Raw genomic sequence first — 20,791 nt, forward strand, 5'->3', positions numbered from 1 at the left:
TCACTAGAGTAAATACCAACGTCCTTACATCCTTTCCTGACCCATCTCTCAAGACACTACACCTTTTGATTTGGCCCTAACTACATTCTATAGTGACATACCAGGGCATGTCAGTGGAAGTATTCTGGACAGTGAAGGGCACAACAGCTGTGTTGTTCCCCAGTTGTCCCCAGCAAGCAGCACAGTGCTAGTAACACATGTGTGCACTCATAACTGTCCATGCACCTGATGAAGATGCCTGCTCAATGGCTCAGCAAAATGTGTCTGCACAGTAGCTCTGCTTCTGGCCTTTCTCACATTGGCCACAACAATGCTGTCCACTCAGACTCAAAGCTCTAACACACCTTTAGTCCCTCTTCCCTCCAACAGCCAAACTGTCCTGATGGCCTGCGAATGACTTCCCAGGGGCCTGATACTCACTTTTTTGCCTCCAGCCCATTCCCAACCAAAGGAATAAGTACAGCAGGAAAGACCTATTGCTGGAGATATGGAGAACAGGCTAGACCATAGAGGCCTCCTAGTAGGGCCTCATAGCCAGTAGTTACATCCCCTCTGTCCATTCCAAGGGCTGCAGAGACCTCTCTGCACACAGCTTTACATCTGCTCTCCTAATAAAACATCCTCAAACCACATGGTAAAGAAAGAGAACCAATTCCCACAAGTTGTCCTCTAACCTTTGCATACATATGTGCATGCATGTACACACACACAATAAACGTAAAAATAAATAAACTTAGCCGGGCATGGTGGTGCACACCTTTAATCCCAGCACTCAGGAGGCAGAGGCAGGCAGATCTCTGTGAGTTTGAGCCTAGCCCTAGCCTGCAAGTTCGAGGCCTGCCAGATAAACACAACAAAATAAAATAAAGTAAAAATACTCAGCCAGTTGTGGTGGCACACCTTTAATGCCAGCACTATGGAGGCAAAGGCAGGAAGATCTCTGTGACTTTGAGGACAGTCTGTCTCTGTTGGCAGTTCCAGGTCAACCAGGGATACAAAGTGAGACCCTATCTCAAAATAATAGTAGTAGTAATAGTAGTAATCTTAGAAATAATAGTTAATTTATTAATTTTAAGGCTCTGTCCAATGTGGCCTAACCCGAGTATTTTCTTAACACTGTTCCCACCTCTCCTGCCCTATACCTCATTTTCTTGCAATCAGGATGCCATATGTGGCTCAAACACCTGTGCCCTGAAGGCACACTTTGAGGGCCAACCTCACTCCAGCTGAAGAAGCCACTCAGGGCACATGAGCTTGAAGCACAGCTATCTGTGTGTAGGGCTTCTTGGTGCACCTGGCTGTGATCCATGAGGACAAGCGTGGTTTTCTTCATCTAGGAGTCACCAAAGATATCAAACTAAGTCCTTCTAAACACAAGACAGAAATTACTCCAAACTGAATCCTGCTTTTTTGGAGCCAGCAACTCCAGGACCAATCCTGAGCCACAGCCATGAAAAAGAGCTACTGCACTAACCTTGATCACTGCCTGGAGCACTTGCTGCTCCCCCTGCTTGGAACCCATCCTCCTACCTGCACGCATGGCTCCTCCCCTTAACAACTCAGTAAGTGTCACCTCTCAGAAGTCCTCCCCACCCACCCTGTCCCATGTACCAGTCACTCATGAACAAGAGCTGACGGCCAGCAGCATCAGGAAGCTGCTTTTACCCTCATCTCCCCAGGTTCTGTAAGGGCAGGACCTGTCTTGCTTACAACAGTGCCAAACTGGGACCAGAACCTACAAGGCACCAAATGTGGCCACTCCAGAGAGATGGCACACAGGACAAAGGTTGAATGCAAGACAAACCACAATGACTGCAAACCACAGACAGCTACGCCATCTCTAGAATACGACAATATACTTACTTGTCCGACCTTGGAGAGTTTGAGTTCTCTTAAGGTGTAGTCATGAGCGGCACTTTCTTTCACATTCCTAACACGCATGACCCCATATTCTTTGAGCGCATACTCATCAGGCCAGTACTTGACGCATTTGCTCTGGAAGGGACCAGAAGGAGCCTGTTAATGTCCAAACCCTGAGTGAGAGCCCAAACCAACAGGGAACAATCATCCCAGACCTGCTGTTGATACCAGCAAGGAAAAGAGCCTACCTCCATCCTCTAGACTACCAAGAAAGGAGTAATACAAATAAGCAAAGTGGGCCAAGGGTGTGAGGTATGGCAGATCAGCCTGATCCCCACTCCATCTCCCACCCTCTACCCGTAGCCTCCAAAGCAGAGGCAACACCTGCTTATTTAGCTCTGAGGATGAAAGAGGCAAAGTGGGAGGGACTAACCAACCTAAGACTGTCCTCTGGCAAGCAGAACTCCCAATCCCAGCACTCCACCAGTCCCTCTGAGGTGAAGCACGGTTAGACTCTGGGGATGGTCAGGATGCTTATGTGTCATGGTGTATATGACCCAAGCATGAACAGCTCACTCGGAGTGGCAGGCAGGGTTCCCAGACAGCTACTTTCTCTATATCCAGACTCATCCGGTGCCAGCTTCACATCAGCTTCCAGAATGAGAACAGTCTGCAATGGCTGCTGGCTTCAAGAACCGGTGGGACAAGCACACACCATCACTAACGTCAGCACTTGGGAAGGTGGGTGTCTCGGAGCTCGGAGTCAACCTGATTTACATAGCAAGTTCCAGGCCAGCCAGAGCTGCAGAGTAGGACTCTGAATGATGGACTGAAAGTTGAGTGTGTGCACTGGTAGTCCCAGAAAGCAGAGTCAGGAGAATCACTCCAAGTTCAAGGCCAGACTGGTCTATATAATGAATACCATGCCAGCCAGAAATAAATAGCAAGACCCAGTCTCAAAACAAACAAACAAACAAACAAACAAACAAAAACAGAGCAGGTAGTTGAAAAAGACAATATCAATGGTGTAAAGGAAAGCGATCTTGTCCAGCCAAGAATGAGCTTGCATCTACCTGACAGTGAGTCCACAGCTGAGCATACTCTGTTTCTGTCTTTCTGGAAGCAGTCATCCTGATACTCACTTTCTAAAAGCACCCATGCAAGCATCGGCAAGGGAAATTTGCATCAAAGACTAGCAATACAGAGCAACTTACAGGTAATGAAAAACAGGAGCAGAGCTAGTTATAAAGCTCAGTAATTAACCCAGAGAGCACTCCAAGGCAGAAGGAGCAGCTGATGGAATGGTGTGATCTCTTATTCTAAATTCAACAGTGCCTCTGTGACAGATATGATAGGATTTCTATCATCCCCAATGCAATGGTGCTGTTTTCTGGCCAATCAATTCAGAAGACTGGTCAACAAAGAACACAAAATCATCATGACTTAAAAAAGAGCATTTTGGCTGACTCTCAACACCTGCAAGCCACTGCCTTTTGCCCAGTTTTCCCTGTGTTGCAGGGCTGCTACATAGGAAAGCTGCCCCAATCTGGCTTTGCTTCTGTGCAGCAGGGGACATGAGCTGTCATTAAGGCTGTGAAGAGACTAACCACCTACCATGCCATCCTACATGCACTCCCAAGGTGAAGTGGAAAACTGGGTCAAAGAGGTAAGGACTAGAGCTGAGAACCGGGCACCAGGGACCATCCCCGACCAGACCAATCTGTCTGGCTCTGGAGTTTCCAACTGCACTTCCAATAGCGACAAACCCGATTCCACTGTTTCAGGCAGATGTCCTCTGTGCAAGGTGACCTCTTACACTTCCATCATGCAAGGAAGCAGGAAGTGGGAAGCGCTGTAACTGCCCAGGAACTCAGGATACCTGACATCACTGCTAAAGGCATGTAGACATGCACCAACCAAAACCCTGCACAATCACTTGCCCCTCAACTCCCAAGAGCCCTGTCTCAGGTTAGTTTCTATATGTAACTGTAAAATTACACTCAATTTCTATACAAACCAATAAAGAATGTCCAAACAAAACTCTAATCAGAACACAAATAAAATCCAGACACTTCCATATTAAAAACCTATAAATCAATTTCACTTTGGAATGATGCAAAGATAACACGGTCCCTTAAAGAGATGTCTGCTTTCCTGGAAGTGCGGCACACAGAGTTCTAGGATCCTACAGCACCCGAAGAACATGGGGCTTAGCTCAAGGCTAAAGGGCTGGGGTGGAGTGGGACAGAAGTGGCTAGGCAGCTGATCCAAAGCAACACATACACACAGTGGCCAACAATTTCTGACACCCAATCTAGACCAACACAGGCAACAGCCTATGAAGAAATAAAGGCAAGAACAAGACTGTTAGGCTGAGCAAAACCACACTATGGCGACTAGGATTGGTTCGTCCACAGCACAGAACACAGGCCAATGTGTCCTAACAGTGGAAGGCACTAGCTATCTACTCAAGCACCACCAAGAAGCAGAACGGAGCTACTGTGGGAAAGAAAGCACAGCTGGCTGCGGCCAGTGCAGAACTCACACCAAAGTGACAACAGGGTATCTCTGCTGGAGAGGGGCAGGATGGGGCAAAGGCAGCTGTGACCTCTATGTGTCTCAACAGCTCCAGGAGTGCAGAGTTGGAATGAGTTCACTGTGGCATCAGTGTGCTCAACTACTATAGGTTCCAGCCAGAACCTGCTTCCCTCCCTCTTCCCCTTCTGCTTCTGAACCCAGTGGAGTAACACCTAACCTAATGTGCAGAAGAAGGTGCATGACACAAATGACAGAACTGGTACATGTGCATGTTAAAACAATGACTATAAACATGGTCTCTGTGGTCAAGACAAATATGTCAAAAGGAGACATAGAAATATTAAAAACACCCAAGCAAAATGTCTGGAGCAAAACCACAGAATGTGTTACGAACATGCAGCAGCCAGGCCTGGGTACAGAGCACACTCCACAGAAGACATGGCTGAGCAAAAGCAACTGTCCCAGCTCAGACAGAGGGAGGGAGGTGGCACAAAGCAGCCTCATGAATGGGTCCCCTCAAGTAGAACTGAGTGGAGTAGGAACATATTTTTTAAAAGTTAAAAGTGAACAGTAACTAAATTTAAGGAAATTCATAAAAGCACAATTCCAAAACACTCCATGAACTTATATAACCATGCTGGACCCACGTGTGGGTACTCCCCTATAATCCCAACACTTGGAAAGTAAAGGCAGGAGCATTAAGGAGTTCAAGGCCAGCCTTCTCTACATAGAGCATGGGACCAGACTGAACAATTAGAGACTGTATCTTTAAAAAGAAAAAAATTCAGAAAGAAGGAAAAGGCGGCAAATAAACTGAGACCTATCCAGTCAAAAGTTGTTTTTTCCTGAGGGTCAGGCAGATCCAACTGACACATTCAGTACTTGGTTGGTTGGTTGGTTATTTCTCAAAATAAGAGTTTCTCAGTGAAGCCCTGGCTGTCCTGGAACTCACTCTGCAGACCAGGCTGGCTTCCAACTCAGAGATCTGCCTGTCTCTGCCTCCAGAGTGCTGGGCTTAAAAGCATGCACCTCCAGTGCCCAGAAACACATCCATATTTTAAGAATATTTTATCAGGTGCTGAGCACACACAGAGCCCAGAGCTGAATGTGGGGGAGGGGTAGTCAAAAAAAGATAACAGTACATACCTTCCCTCTCTCCACTTCCTTTGTGGTCATGACAATGACTCGAGAGTTCTCCTGGAACACCATCCTCCAGAAGTCATTCACCGTGTTCTGCAGGCATCCTTGAGTGGCAATGTAACTCTTTTTGGGTTTTGAATTGTTGCACTTGGTTTCAAATTCAGGCTAGAAATTAGGAAGAAAAGCCTTCAAACATTTGAAAGATGGTGTCACGAGTATAAAGAGGCTAGCAACACGTGGGCAGAAAGCAGTGAGAATCAAGCTTACCATGATGATGTTTGCATTGATGTAATCAGAAACAGGCTCGTTGGGATCCCCATCATGCAGGACAACCCTAGTGTGATCAACTGAGGAGAAAGAGATGATAGCCAGTCAGTTCTCAGAGCTTCAGCATAAGCCATCAGGCTCAGGCCAGGCCAGTCTAACAGTAAGTCCTTCACAAGATCAACCCTCCAGTTAGCACATGTGCAACCCAAGCAATTCCTGTCTTGGTGATGCTGTGGGTACAGATTCATCACTGGGAGACAAGGTACTAGGGGTGTGAGAACCTTCTGTGCTATTTTTATAGCTTCTTATGGGTCTAAAATTATTTCAAGCTGTGGTGGTTTGAATAGGTTTGACCCCACAGACTCATGTGTTTGAATGCGTGGCCCACAGAAAGTGGCACTATTAGGAGGCATGGCCTTGCTGGAGTAGGTGTGGCCTTGCTGGAGTGTCTGTGTCCTTGTTTGGGGAAGTGTGTCACTGTGGTGCAGGGCTTTGAGGGCCTTTGCTTAAGCTCCACCCAGTGTGGAATTTCAGTCTCCTCCTGGCTGCCTTCAGATCACAATGTAGAATTCTAGGCTTCTCCAGCACCATGTCTGCCTGCATGTTGCCATGCTTTCTGCCATGATGATGATAACGAACTGAATCTCCGAAACTGTAAGGCAGTTTTAATGTTTTCCTTTTTAAGAGTTGCTTTGGTCATGATGTCTCTTCACAGCAATGGAAACCCTAACTAAGACTACAGCCAAAAGGCTTGGGCTCCTGTTTGTTTTCTTCTTATTTAGGTTTTGGTGACAAAAGTGAGGACTGAACCCAGAGCCATGCACATACTAGGCAAACACTGTTCCACTGAGCCATTATCTCCCCACAGGTTTTTGGTTTTAAAAAGTAGCAACAATGACATCTAAGATCTTCACAATCATCTAGGAAAGAGAAGTGGGTCAGAGTATAGACAACAGAAGACTGCACAGAAACTGGCTGCTGTAGAAGCTGGGCAACAGGTATACTCAACTTCTATGTATTAATATATTTCAAATTTTCCATAATAAAAGGTTTCTTTTTTTTTTTTTTCCACGTGGGAGGTTTATTAGGGGAAGGGGGGAGAAGGGAATAAAAGGTTTCTTAAAGAAGGCAGAGTAAAAAATTGGATCTGTAAGACAAGATTCATAAAGTATCAGTTGTCTTAATTTTACACAAAAATATCAGTATAAAATTCTGAGCGGTCTACCAAAAACAACATATTTTATGATGGGAATTAGCAACAAGGCTGCATTTGTTTCATGGATACAATCTTGATCTTCTCATCCCCCATCTTTAAAGAAATAAGATGTGCATCTCATAGGATGGTGCAGGCCTTGAATCTCAGCTACTCAGAAGGATGAAACAGGGACCTGCAAGTTCGAGGCCTACATGGCAACCTAGGGAAACCAAACTCTCTCTGTCTCTCTCTATATATATTTATCTATCTATCTATCTATCTATATCTATATCTCATATATCTATATAGCTATATGGCTATATATCTATATCTATATTTTTTTTAATTTAATTTTTTTTTTTTTTTTGGTAAGAGAGAGCTGAGCTGGTGATGCAGGCCTGGGTTCAATCACCAATATTAAAAAAAAAAAGAAGGATCAGTGGAAACATCTGATTAGCTCATTAACACAGCAACAGGTAGCTCATTTGAAAATCTGTAAGCAACTTCTCCCTTCAGCTTTTCTTATAGCTGCACTTTACAGTGAGAACCAGCAGCGCTCCGAAAGGAGAAAACTTAATAAGAAGAATGAGATTCCCCAAGGCCTCCAGGACCCCTCTACAGCTCCACGAGATTCTCTGCATGCTCCTGTTTGCCATTCTACGAGAGCAAATTGTCTTCACCCTTACATCCTCACCCACACATGTCAGAGTCATGTGGAACACATACACACACACATACGCACGCACGCACAGAAGCACAAGGCATCTTTGACCAGCTGAGCCATAAGGGTAATGCTGTCCAACTGTGCTGCAGCCTCTCAGCATGAAACCTCTGCATCCAGAGCCTCTAAGTGAACCAGGTACACTATGTAAGCACGTCACATATCTGTACATCAGACTCAGTTTTCTTTTCTCTTCTTTTAGATAAGGAGATATGTATGCTGAGCTCTCAATGTTCCCTTTTCCCCCATGCAACACCCTGCTGAGCCTACCCTGAAGACCCTGCATTAGGAAAAGTTGCCAAGCACACTGCCCTCGGGGCTCAAGTGTCCACTTTTCCCACTGACAAACTTGTTAAGGGGTTCATGAGAACAATAAGAAAGCCTGCTTTCATACAAGTGGTGCAGACATGCAGGCAAAATAATCATACACATAAAGATGGGGGTAAGGGTGAGACTTTAGTTGGGCCTGTGTTGCATATCTGTTGTCTCAGATACTTAAGTCTTGCCTGAGTGGTCAAGTAAATTCAAGGCCAGGCTGGGCAAGTGCTTGAGTGCCTCTGTCAAATAAAAAGTAAAATGAGAGCTGAATATACAGGTTCAGTATCACTGTTCTTGTCATTTAAGCATGAAGACCTGAGTTTGGTCCTCAAAACTCACTTTTAAAAGCTGAGCATTTTAGCATATGCGTCTAAGGCTCAGCAAAGTGCCATCAGGCAGATTCCTGGGCTCTCTGAAAGCCACCCTCGCCTAACAGGGGAGCTCCTGGCCAGTGAGAGACTCTGTGTCAAAAAGCAAAGTAGATGGCACCCGAGGAACAACATCCAAGGTCATCCTCTGGACTCCACATGTACCTGCACACAAGTACACATGAACACAAAGGCACACATCAATCAGTTAACTAACTAATTAATTAATGAACAAACAAGCAAACCTAGAAAGAAGGGTGGAAATAGACTCTACCCTCATGCACATGTACCCTCACACTAGTATACACAAAGGTACACAGAGATACATGTATATAAGTAAATGTACAAAGAGGGGTGGGAATGGGCTATATATGCATGCACTTGTACCCACACACTAGTATACACAAAGGTACACACACACACACACACACACATAAACAAGCAGGCATACAAAGAAGGGTGGAGATGGATTCTACTCCCACACTAGTATATACAAACACAAAGATACACACACATATACACACAAGAATTTCTGACCTGAGTAACTCTACAAGGAGAACCAGAGATGTAGCATGGTGGCAGAAATCTCGCCTTGAGTGCGTGAGACCTGTGGTTCAATTTCCCAGCACTCCAAGACAAAATGAAGCCCCCTGCTGTGCATCCACACAGTTCCAGACTAGGTCACATCAAGATGTGCAATGGCAGAGGCAGCTCCATAGAGTGGGCTCCAGCCTGTGTAGAGATGGGCCCTCACTGAGGCCTCTGCTCCATGCTCGCATGTGCGTGCTCCCTGCCAGCTTTGAGTGTTCACAAGGATCCTTCCCTATCTGCAGGAGCTGAGAGCCCAGTAGGTTCTCCTTTCTCCAAATGAGAAACTGAGGCCCAGAAGAGGTGCACCTAACCTAAATCATTGACTTCTCGTGAGAAGCAACGATGCAACTTTCAGACTCTGAGGCACATACCTTAGTGTGACACTGAGTCACAACGAGCCTGAGGTTGTTACATGTAGGTAGACCAGGAACAAATGAACAAGAGATGACTGCAGAGGGCCTCCTACTGCAGCTTTACTGGCATGAGGAGGGCATCGGTCCCCTTATGGCTAGTTATCTGTTAGCTGTATGGCCCTAGGGCACAGTGACTGCTACTGCTACTGAGGCAAGAGATGGATACTCACAGGGCAGGATGTTTTTGTATCTGTTTTTGTTTTTATTTTCTTGTCTCTGTCCTTCTTTTCGGCTATAGAGAAGCTTGCATTCCTGTTGTTGTAGCGTCTAGAAGCAAAGAAAAGTGAATATTACCACGTATCAAATACGCCCAAAACGGGGAAGTGAGACGACTAAGAGGGTAAGGGCACTTGCTGCCATATCTGACGACCTTAGTTCAGTCCCCATGAACCACACACACGGTAAAAAAAATTTTGAAAGCTGTCCTCTGACTTCCACATACCCAAATAAATCAACAAGTGTAAAATATATATGTATTCATATGTATTTATATAAATATATAAAAAGCATAATTTATATAAATATAATACATATCTATTTTACATGTATACTATATACATATAAAGTGACCCCTCCAAAAAAAATGGAGATGACGGGAAGAAAGGGGAGGGGAGAGGAAAAGAAAAAGAGGAAAGAGAAGCAAGTCAGCCTGCCTGTGGCCTGCTTTAAGAGTTCACCCTGTGGAACACAAGTCAGGCCTATGGAACAAGAATGCCCATCCTCACAGCACAGTGACCTGACAGATGCCTCATAGTGACCTACGCCAGCAGAAGGCTTCCTAAGTCATCATGGCCCACCCAGGTACAAGGTGCACAACGTCCAATGCTCAAGAGGGTGGATCATAGGAGTGAGGTTTCCTTTACAAAGAAGTGTCTCTTCATCAGATCCCAGCAAGCCCATCTTGTCAGTTCTGTGGTGCTGAGGATGGAGTCCAGGGTCTCTGGACCGGTCTAGGCCGGTGATCTGCCACAGAGCCCCTAAGCTAGTTTTGACAGAAAATCACAGACAAATGAAGAAAGCGAAAGGCAGCTAAAATGGAAAAGGGTTCCTCTAAGAGATGCCAAGCAGTCGCCTGGGAAGCAGGATCCATCGGGCACAACTCCACAGCCTGAGCTACTTCTACTCCATTTATCTTAAATTTCAAAATGGGTATAAATGTCAGGGATTTAGAACAAGTTTTTGACTCTCAGTGTCAAAATGCAGTGTTCAGCCTTGGCACATGGCTCCTAACAAGTCTTTAGCGGGTGAGGATGCAAACACAAAGAAAACAAGGTGTGTAGAACTTGGATGGTCCAATGCTTGTACGAGTCTCTCTCTCTCGCTCGCTCTCTCTCTTTTTTTTAATGTGTTCAGATCAAGCCATTTGTCTTCTGGGAGCTGGCATTCCCTGGCCTTAAGCCGGCCACAAAAGCAACGAGGTGGACAGGTCACAGGGATGATGTTCAAAAGGATGTGTAAGCACTCAGGAGGATCCGTCACTTCAGAGGCAGTCAGAGTGAGGAGCCGGAAGGTGCCGGTGCTGGCATCAGAGGGTAAGGATCTGTGGCTTTACTTCCACTGGCACTTACACTTGACTTACACTTACACTCGTGACTATCACCTGTGGAACACACTTCATGTGACATTTACTCATAAGAGCATGTGGCAGGTCATCCCTGTAAAAGGTGGGGCCCAGAGCCTCCCTGGGTCATCTTAGCTCCTGCAATGGGGGTGCCACCAAGAATGACCTTGCCAGAGTAAACTTGAAAGCTCCAGGTCAGAGCACCTTCACCAACACAACTCCATGAGTTTGCTGGACCACTCATCAGGAGCACAGTATAACATTCCCGACTGACTCTCGCACATGCTGTGGAGGTCATGACAGGCTGTGAGCCCTGAAGGGCCCCAAGCCCAGGGCCTGCATTCAGGCAGCTGGGTGCTGATTGCCAGGAGCTAGCAGCCTTCAGGGATGGCAAATGAACAATAATGCCTGTGCCAGTGCATCCCCACGCATGTCCAGGGCCCATACTGTCCATCCAATAAGAATTTAGTAGTTAGGATTGTCTATCCATTGTCCCCAGAGGCACTTCAGCTAATATCCAAGATTAGCAGCTAGCCTCTGCCAAGAACCACTTCCTTCTGAGCTCCAGGCTAATGAGGACAGGAGTCCACTAGTATACAGTAGCTCTGCCTTACTCCAAGGTTTGTATTCTGCAGTTCCACTCACCAGGAGCCCTGTGGACATGCACGGTCACTCAGGAGCTGAGCTGAGGACAAAGCAGAAGCAGGCAACAAAAAGCAAAACCAGGACACAGGCTGGCAATACCATTCCCCCAGAAATTAAACCAAGCCAAGAGCTCTCAGAAAGAGCAGAGGCAACTAATAGGCAGACTGCGCAGGTCCGAGCAGAACCAGAGAGGAGGGGATGGAGAGACGGCCCAACAGTTAAAAGCACTACCTGCTCCTTCAAAGGAAGGGGGTTTGGTTCCCAGCACCTACATAGTAGCTCACAGTTCTGTAACTCTAGTTCCAGGGATCCAATATCCTTTTCTGGCCTCCACAGGCACTGTATGCATGTGGAACACACACATATGCAGGGAAAACACCCATACACTAAAAAAGCTTTATGAAAGACTTCTGTGCTGAGTCTGGGACAGCTCTCCTGAAGAAGTCACAACGCCAAGGGCAGGGGTGAGGCAGCAGGTCCAGACACTGTGTACTAGGAAGTGAAGGGAGGAGAAATGGGAGTCAGGAAAATAGCAGCGGACCAAGAGGACCAGGTGGAACAATCTCAGGCCAGTGGAAGGAAACACGGCATGGCCGCCTTAGAATGCGACATGAAACCAGAAGTGCCCAAGCTGAAACCACAGGGGTCATCCTCACCCCTGAGGACATTTTTTCTGACTTTTCTTGAGACTCTGATTCTTAGTTCTTCAAAATGAAAATGTCATGTTTCCAAAAGGAAACAGCCAGCCACTGAAGATTTTTAAACAGAAAGGCACAAGAGAAATGCTGAGATTTGCCTTAAGGGTACATACAGGGTCAGAAGCAGAGTCTGCAACAGAGAAGAAGCTCAAGTCTTTTCAAGCAGGAGACCTGAACATCAGGCTGGAATCCTGTCTCCATCCCCTGCCCACCTGAGCTATCCTACACAGGCACAGTATCTCTCCAGGCATCTGGAGATACAATAAGATGCCCTCCTGGCTCAGCAGGACATAGAAAATGGAAATGCCTTCCTTCCTAAGAAAGGCAAACACAAGGAGGGAATATCAGGACTTCCAATATCTAGCCATGGAAGAAAGAGAAGGAAACTGCATCAAGGGGCACCAAGGACTTCTGCTCCAAAGTAATACAGGATTTCTGCTTCAAAGTAATACAGGACTTCCAAAGATATGAAGTAAAAGGAACACTTGGTCTCTAGAGGAATGACCTGTTTGAAAGGCATGAGTCTAAAGTGCAAGAACAGTAAGTAGCAAAGTGGGAAACTGCCCAAACCATAAAGTCAGAGCGCCAAAGCAACCTGCTGGGCAGAAGCAGGATGCTGGGTCAGAGGCAGAAGAATGCAAGGACAGCAGGACAGTTAGCAGGAAGGGAAGGGAACAAAGCAGGGGTGTGCTCCTGCTGCAGGTCAGAAAAATGCAAGAAAATGGAGGGAATGGGGAGCTGGCGAGGAGAGGGAAATGGAGAGGAAGAGGGGGATGAGGAAGAAGAGATCCTGACTCAAAATAAAAAGAGAGCAAGATATGTTGGTGAATGCCTGTGAACGCAGTACTGAGCAAATTCCAGGTCAGTACAGGCCTGTCCCAAATACTGAAAAAGTGGGGAAGGTGCTAAGGGTATACCTCAGTTGGTAGTGTGCTTATCTTCAATACTACATGAACTACTTAAAAAGTAGATGCAAGGAGTTCAAGGTCTCTTCAGCCTCACAGTGAGTTTGAGGCTAGCCTGGGCTACATGAGACCATGTCTCAAATAACAAAGAATACCAATAGCATCTTTCCAGTGTGTCATCTCAGTCCACAGGGAGACACCACACTAAACAAGTTAAGCTCACGGCTCAAGAAGAAGGAGCTAAAAAGAAACAGAAGCTGCAGAAGGGCCACTCAAGACCTAAGAGGAAGCAGTAAGGTGCTCCATGGCTAATAGAAGGGAAAGAGTTCATGGGCATGTGTAGTTCCAGAGCCACAGCCAACAACCCTAAAGAAGGAGCATCAGAGGGAGAGCTATGGTGTCAGAACAAGATAGAGCTTAGACTAATCAAAGAAACATCAGACCCTGACACTGCTCTTTTCTCAAGTTGGGGCCTCCAGGAAAGGTTCTGGTTTGAGAACCAGAAGGCTAGTGAGCCTGTGACCTAGAGCATTGGGAGCCTGCAGCTGGAGCCTGACTGGAGACTGTCCTTCGATGCTGACTGCTTGTTCACCAAGGGAAGATGTCTGTCAGAGATCACCAGCAAGAATTATCACTCTAGACAGCGCCCTGGGGTGCAGCTAAAGGCTTGTTTCCTTAAAACATGATCGCCTTGGAGGACAGTCACAGTGCTACAAGCAGGACAGAGTCACTGTGGAGAAAACAGGAGGCTACAGCTGAAGGCCCCTGGGCTCCGCCCAGCCACCGGCCAACAGAGCTGCAGGACAGGACTGGAAGAGACTGCACTCTAGAAAACTGAAATGACAAAGGAAAAGTTTTAAAACACAGGGGAAAGCAACCCCAGTATATCAGGTAGTCTATGATTCTGTTTGGGATATGGGGTTTTGTCTGTTGGATTTTTCCCCTTTGTCATGTGTTGCAGATTTAATCAGAAATATCAAGTTCAGAAACTAAAATCTTTCTGAAATCCAGTCCTATGAGCCTGAATCAGAATGCCTGGGGCATGCATGTCCCTGGATCTCTAAGTCCCAGCTACGCACTGGCCAGGGTTCTGTCCAGTGAAGCAAAGCCTAGCACACTGTTCCTCACCACCGAGGCATCAAAGCATCAGCAGCTCCTCTGCTGAGTCTGGACCAAACGTCTGAGCCCAATGCAGCTTTCTGAAGGAGTTCAGGTTCAACACATCCACAAAACTTTATTTAAAGACAAAGGGGCTGTCTGTCGGATTTTGAGGCTACAAGGAACCACGCAGAACTGTCCTGGGGTCTTCATTGTACTTGTCACTTTCCTAGATAACAGGCACCCTCTTGTTCCCTCCACAGCTTCATCTGGGCAAAGCATTCCCTTCCTCCAACAGACTCAGAAAAGTTACCAGCTTCCGTGGGTGTGTGCTGATTAAATCAAGAGCCACACAGAGTATTCACAAATCTGTATGTACACAATCAAAAGTGTCCAGCTTGCAATGGGGACCGTGAATGGGGAAAGCTCCCCTGAGAAAACCCCCAGAGAGGGAAGACTGAAGGTGTCAAGAAAACTCTTAGCCTACTCCCTCCAGCCTCCTTCTAGTAACAGCACCCTGCAGCAAATCAAGTTGTAGAATTCAGGCTCCTTTGAAAGACCATCACAGTGCACTGAAAAAGATGGGATCCACACATCAGAGTGCATTGAGGAAGATGGGATCCTCCAATCAGAGAGCACTGAGGAACACAGGATGCTGCATTAATCATCCTCCAGGAAGCAATTCTGACTCACTCACTAACATAACTGTGTCAGGGATTGAATTTTATTTTATTTATTTATTTTTCTTTTGCTTTTGTTTTTGTTTTTAGAGTCAGGGTTTCTCTGTGTAGCCCTGGCTGTCCTGGACTCAATTTGTAGACCAGGCTGGCCTCAAACTCACATCAATCCAACCAGCTCTGCCTCACTGAGTGCTGGGATTAAAGGCATGTACCACACCCTGAAATTATAATGAAGGTGAACCTCCAACAGCCTACAGTGGCTGTTCCATCCTTAACTGCATGCCCCTTGACTCCATCCTCAAAGGGCTAACTAAACTGGAGGCAGGGACAATTAGAGGTTTTAAAAGCAGGTTCTCACCTACACCCGACAGCTTCATCTGCAAGGTTCCTCAATGCTTTGACCCTAGCAATACAGATAGGATCCTGACTGTTTTCTACACCCCTCACACAAAGCCACCTTACTTTTTCCCTTTTATGTTGTTACTGATGTATAAAAAGTGGGCTGAAATTGATGTGTCATGGAGCCAGGTCATATACAACTTGTTTTCCGTGGCCACAGCAAGGGTGAGCTGGGCAGATGACACACTCTAGAATCCCAGCAGCTGGGAGGTAGAGGGGAGGGACTAGGAGCTTGACAGGTGAGCAGATGAAAAAAGGGGCCATAGGTAAGACATGAAGGATGGCAAACTCCCAGCTTCTTCCTCACCTCCTGACCTGAGATTAAGGCCTGGAGGGCTCTGGTTTCCCACAGCAGGGCCCATTTCTGGCTGAAATGGTACAGATTATGTTCAAGGACAAACCTGAATATGTCTACCTGAAGCTGTGGCCTATCATCTCCTCTGTCTTTAAGAGGGACCTGCCCTATACCATTGTACTGCCTGATTTTGTTTCAATTTGACACAAGCTAGAGTCATCAGAGAGGAAGGTGTCTCAGATGAGGAAATGCCTCAAGAGATCCAGCTGTGAAGCATTTTCTCAATTAGTGATTGATGGGGAGGGCCCAGCACATTGTGGGTAGGGCCATCCCTGGGCTGGTGGTCCTGGGTTCTAGAAGAAAGCAGGCTGAGCAAGGCATGAGCAAGCAAACCGTAAGCAGCACCCCTCCATGGCCTCTCATTATCTGCTGCTGCCTCCAGGTTCCAGGCCTGCTTGAGTTCCTTTCCTGACTTCCTCCAATGATGGACTATGATCTGGAAGTGTACGCCTGCATTTGATCCACAGGACCAATAAATAAATAAAGTTAAAAATGACCTCATAAGCCAGGCGTGGGGGCATACAACTGTGATCCCAGCACTTGGGGAAGCAGAGGCAGGCAGAATGCTGAGTTCCAGGCCAGCCTGGTCTACAAAGCAAGTCCACAGTCAAAGCTACACAGAGAGAAACCCTGTCTCAAAAAAAAAAAAAAAAAGATGACCTCATGACTCATTCTGATCTCATCAGACTTTAATTGACACACTCTGTGTTTTCCCTCTCCCAACAATGGTGGAAACCCCTCATCATGGTGTTCAAAGGGCCTACCCCAATGCCTGGTATGAGACTAGACCCAAGTTGACCCAAGTTCTAATCTCTACGCATCACTGCAGAGAAAGCACCAGGAATGTTCTACAAAGGACCCATCTCCAGGGCTGGCATTACCAGCATCTTTGATGAAGTGGACAATCTACTTGACTTCTCTGACCTCACACTCCTCTGTGGAATGGAACTAGCACCTTTCTCTGAAAGCTGTATGGCACAGGGTGGCACAAATAGCTTTGAATCCTCAAGTCCTACACAAAGCATGGACTAACCACTCCTGTAAAACAGAAAGTAGGGAGAGGGAGGGGGAAATGGAGGAAGGTGGGTATCAGTCAGCAAGACACCAAACTATCAGAGAATAAACTAAAAATATTCTCTAAGCTGGGCATGGTGGTGCATGCCTTTAATTCCAGCAGTGGGGATGCAGAGGCAGGCAGATTTCTGAGTTCAAGGCCAGCCTGGTTTACAGAGGAAATTCCAGGACAGCCAGAGCTGCACAGAGAAACCCTGTCTTGAAAAGCAAAAACAAAATCTAAACATAGACAACGAGCAAACGCTCGTAGGTTTATGCTATATGCAGGCATGAGTGACATAAGGAATATGACTATGAAGGGAAAGAGCTCTATCTATTAAGAAGCTCTGGTCAAGCCAGGTGTGGTGGCACATGCCTGCGATCCCAGTACTTAGGGAGGCAGCAGCAGGCAGATCTCTGTGAGTTCAAGGCCAGCCTGGTCTACAAAGCAAGTCCAGGACAGCCAGAGCTACACAGAGAAACCCTGTATTGAAAAACCAAAACGCAGCAGCAGCCCTGGTCAAATGAACAAGGAAAGACAGACAAGGGTCAGCAGCATATGAACACACAGGGCTGTGGGACAGGCTTACACCGGAACAGGACTCAGGACAGCTATCAGTCCCTTGACTTCCCATAATCAGTGTAAACTCACAGCTAAAACAAAACCAGAGCCCTTCTCCTGGCCTCACTCATAGCAATGAAACTGCAGTTTATCAGAAGCCCCTTGGATCCCAGAGAAATTCTATCCTTTTGTTTTTCTGGGGTCCTGCCAGTGGTCTGAACTGAGAAACAAATGGAGCTGCTGGCTCATCCATCTGAGACAAGCTGCCAACCCTTCCCGGGGAACACAATGCCCTTCTGCTTCAAAGAAGCCCCCTCAGTAACCTGCTCCACATACAACAAAGGAAGCCAGGGCCCAGCAAAAAGCCTTCCTCTCACCTGTTAAAACAGCACCTAATAACTCAAGTAAAAACAATTTGTCATGACTTACCTCAAATTCTTCCCAAAAGCCCTGCTTGACCTTATCTGTGGTCTCGGCTAGCTTGCTTAGCTCTCGAACCCGGCTTTCGATCTCAGCAGCATTAATACGTGTCGTGTTGAGAGGCTGTTGTATTCAGCAGTGGTGGGAAAGGAAGAAAACCTGTTTTAAACAGTGTTAATGCAGAAAGAAAAAGACTTCACAAAAGCAAAGGCAGAAGGCACATCATCCCAAATGTGTGTGTGCCTCTGTGTGTGTGTGCACAAGTGTGTGTGACTGTGAGTGCCTATATGTACAAGTGTGCATGTGTGTGCACGAGCCTGTGTATGTGTGTATGTGTCCATGAGTGCCTATGTGTATATGCATGTATGAGTATGCACTCGTGTGTGTGTGTGCACGTGCCTGTGCGTGCCTATATGCACAAGTTTGCATATTGCATAAGTGTGTGCAAGTGCTGAGAAATGTTTTTGTCCTTTTTAGGGAGGCTGCAGGGCTAGAACTCAAAAACACCAGATCTCTCCTTGAGCCACCCTGAGTCCCAAGACCAAAAACTTGGAAGCGTACTTTCATTTTCTTTTCTGTTCTGTCAGGAGATGCCTCTCTCCACTCCCTGCAAACATTTTAGGAACTCAGCAGGTACAAATTCAAAGCTAGATTTCTATACAGTTACACCCCAGCATCATTTCCAGATGAGACCACAGTCAGAAAGTGAAACAGAAAGTTTAAGTCCCTACAGGGAACTAATGGTAATCTGGGGTGAACACTTCTTTTAAAGGACAAAGCAGTACATATGTGTAAGCCCAACACTGAGACAGAAGGGTCATGAGACTAGCAGGGCTACATGACAAGACTATGTATCAAATGAAAGGAGAAGGTAAAGTCTACACATGAGGGGCTGGGGGGTAGAACACTTGCCTAGCATGCACAAAGACCTGGGGTTTGACTCCCAAGCGCTGAAGGGAACAAGAAAAATGTCTATAAGGAGGCAGGTCACATAGGCCAGAGTGATGCATGGGTGGTGTGCCCTGGGCCCCTCCCCAACAAAACACTTTCTTTCACAGATGTGGGAATGACGCAGCATCTAGGTTTGTTTCCAAATAGTAAAGAAACTAGAGATTTGCGCGAGTGACCATGAATGAAGACGGGCACAGTCTGAGGAACTGCTGACATTCTGTCTACTTCTGCATTATGCTATGGATCTTGAGTGTCACCCAAGAGGCCATATGTTGAAAGCTTGGCTCCAACCCTAGGTGCTACTGGGAGGTAGCAGAACCTTTAGAAGGTAGGGTCTAAAGGAAGACTGAGTCGTGGAAACAGATTAAGGCCCCTTCCTGTCTGTTTCTCAGCCAACTGGTAAAACCCCACAAGTGCTCTCACTATGGTACACGTGCCTCCACAGGCCCAAAGCAGCAGTCAAGTGACTGGGCTGACTCCTTGAACCCTTTTCTCTGTCAGCCAGTCTTCACATATCTTGTCGCAGTGAGGGGACACTAACTGGTACATTATGTGGAAGATGCCATGACAGAATTCTCACAACCTGTAATAGAAACAGCTTGTTTCCTAACCTGCTTGAGCTGCAGGACTGTGCCCAGAGTCTCCACCATGGGGTTCTTCTTGTAATGCTCCACCAGGTCTGTCAAAGAGTCAAAGCGCTCTCCTCCACCAACGTCGTATTTCAGCTCCTTTCAGGACCAAACAAATAGCCTGGTTACCTCACACTAGGTTATTGTTTTCCCACCCTCCTGTCACCACTGTGCTCTTAGTGACACTAACCTATATACAGAAACAAGCCACATGTTTGCGTATAGGGCATGAGAACAAGACAGACGTCATCACAAGTGAAGCACACAAGGCCAAGTGAAGCACCACTTGGCCCTGAGAAGACAATCCTGTCATTGATGACAACTAGGTGAGACAGGAAAGCCTCCCAGTAAATTAAATAAGCCAAGTACTGAAAGGAACGTACAATGTCACCTCATTTATATTAGCACCAAAGAAAAAAAGTCCAACACACAGTGACAAGAGATCAAATGGTGACTCTGAAGGACTTGGGGGCAGGTGAGGGTACTGATGACATACAGAGCCTCTCTGTATGGTAAAAAGCCTCAGGAGCCCAATCAGCAGCAGGTGACAACAGTGAACAGTGCTGCATACTCTGGAGATTTGCCAGGAGGGCATCTGAAGTATTATGAGGGAATGGGTACACTTAATCAGCCTGACTCAAAACACTAAACTGGATTCAACTGGAAACCTAGAGACTGACTCCCATTAACAGAAAGCGAGACACCCACAGTTCTGGGAAAGAAAGGAAGCGACAGTGCTAATGAAACAGCTGAGGCAGGGGACTGATGACTGTAGCTCAGTGGTGGAACAGGTGCTAGGTTCCACCTCAGCACCAAAGACAAGAAATGATATAAAATGTAATTAAATCAAAATCAAATACAAACTCTACACACGCTGTAACACATTCCCCATCACTTCCAGACTCCTCACAGTGCCTATCGCAGCCCAAAGCTCACGTAATGTCACATACACAGCTGTGATGCTGTACACTAGGGGATGTGACAAGAAAGAAGTCTGCACATGCTTAGACAGACACAGGATGTTTTTCTGAAGACTGATGACCCCAGGGGTAGCCCCACAGACATGGAGGGCCAGGTGCACAGTGTCACCAGCCTATGACACTCCTCAGAAGTGCTAATCTCACAGAGCAGAGGCTATGTGCACTGAGGTATCTATCAGAGATAGACCCAAAGGAAAAACTAGAATGGAAAGTTGTGTGGTGGCACACACCTGTATCTCAGAACTCAGGAGGAAAAAACAGGCAGATCTTTGTTGGTTCAAGGCCTGGCTAATCTACATAGTGAGTTTCAGGATAGCCAAAGATACATAGAGAGACCCTATCTCAGAAAAACAAAACAAACAAACAAAAAAAGCCGACAGAAAAAAATCCAACAAAAAAAAGAAAAGAAAAGAAAAGAAAAGAAAAGAAAAGAAAAGAAAAGAA

At 46.4% G+C, this 20,791-nt stretch overlaps 1 protein-coding gene across 2 annotated transcripts in view; it reads right to left on the reverse strand.

Moving 5' to 3' along the window:
• The window catches only part of Ptpn11 (protein tyrosine phosphatase non-receptor type 11), a 58,334-nt gene that overhangs the window by 14,567 nt on the left and 22,976 nt on the right, over positions 1-20,791 (reverse strand). The window contains exons 5-10 of one of the 2 annotated variants that reach the window (XM_055605828.1): positions 19,350-19,466; positions 17,797-17,910; positions 9,582-9,678; positions 5,806-5,885; positions 5,545-5,703; positions 1,864-1,995 (exon numbers count right to left, since the gene is read on the reverse strand). In XM_055605828.1, the coding sequence (XP_055461803.1) occupies positions 1,864-1,995; positions 5,545-5,703; positions 5,806-5,885; positions 9,582-9,678; positions 17,797-17,910; positions 19,350-19,466 (699 nt within the window). Of the gene's footprint in view, positions 1-1,862; positions 1,996-5,544; positions 5,704-5,805; positions 5,886-9,581; positions 9,679-17,796; positions 17,911-19,349; positions 19,467-20,791 lie in introns of both variants that reach the window. The other variant, XM_055605827.1, reaches the window with a different exon arrangement.

This window comes from Psammomys obesus, unplaced genomic scaffold (assembly GCF_907164565.1).
Source record: "Psammomys obesus unplaced genomic scaffold, mPsaObe1.curated_primary_1811, whole genome shotgun sequence".
Taxonomy (NCBI): Eukaryota; Metazoa; Chordata; class Mammalia; order Rodentia; family Muridae; genus Psammomys; species Psammomys obesus.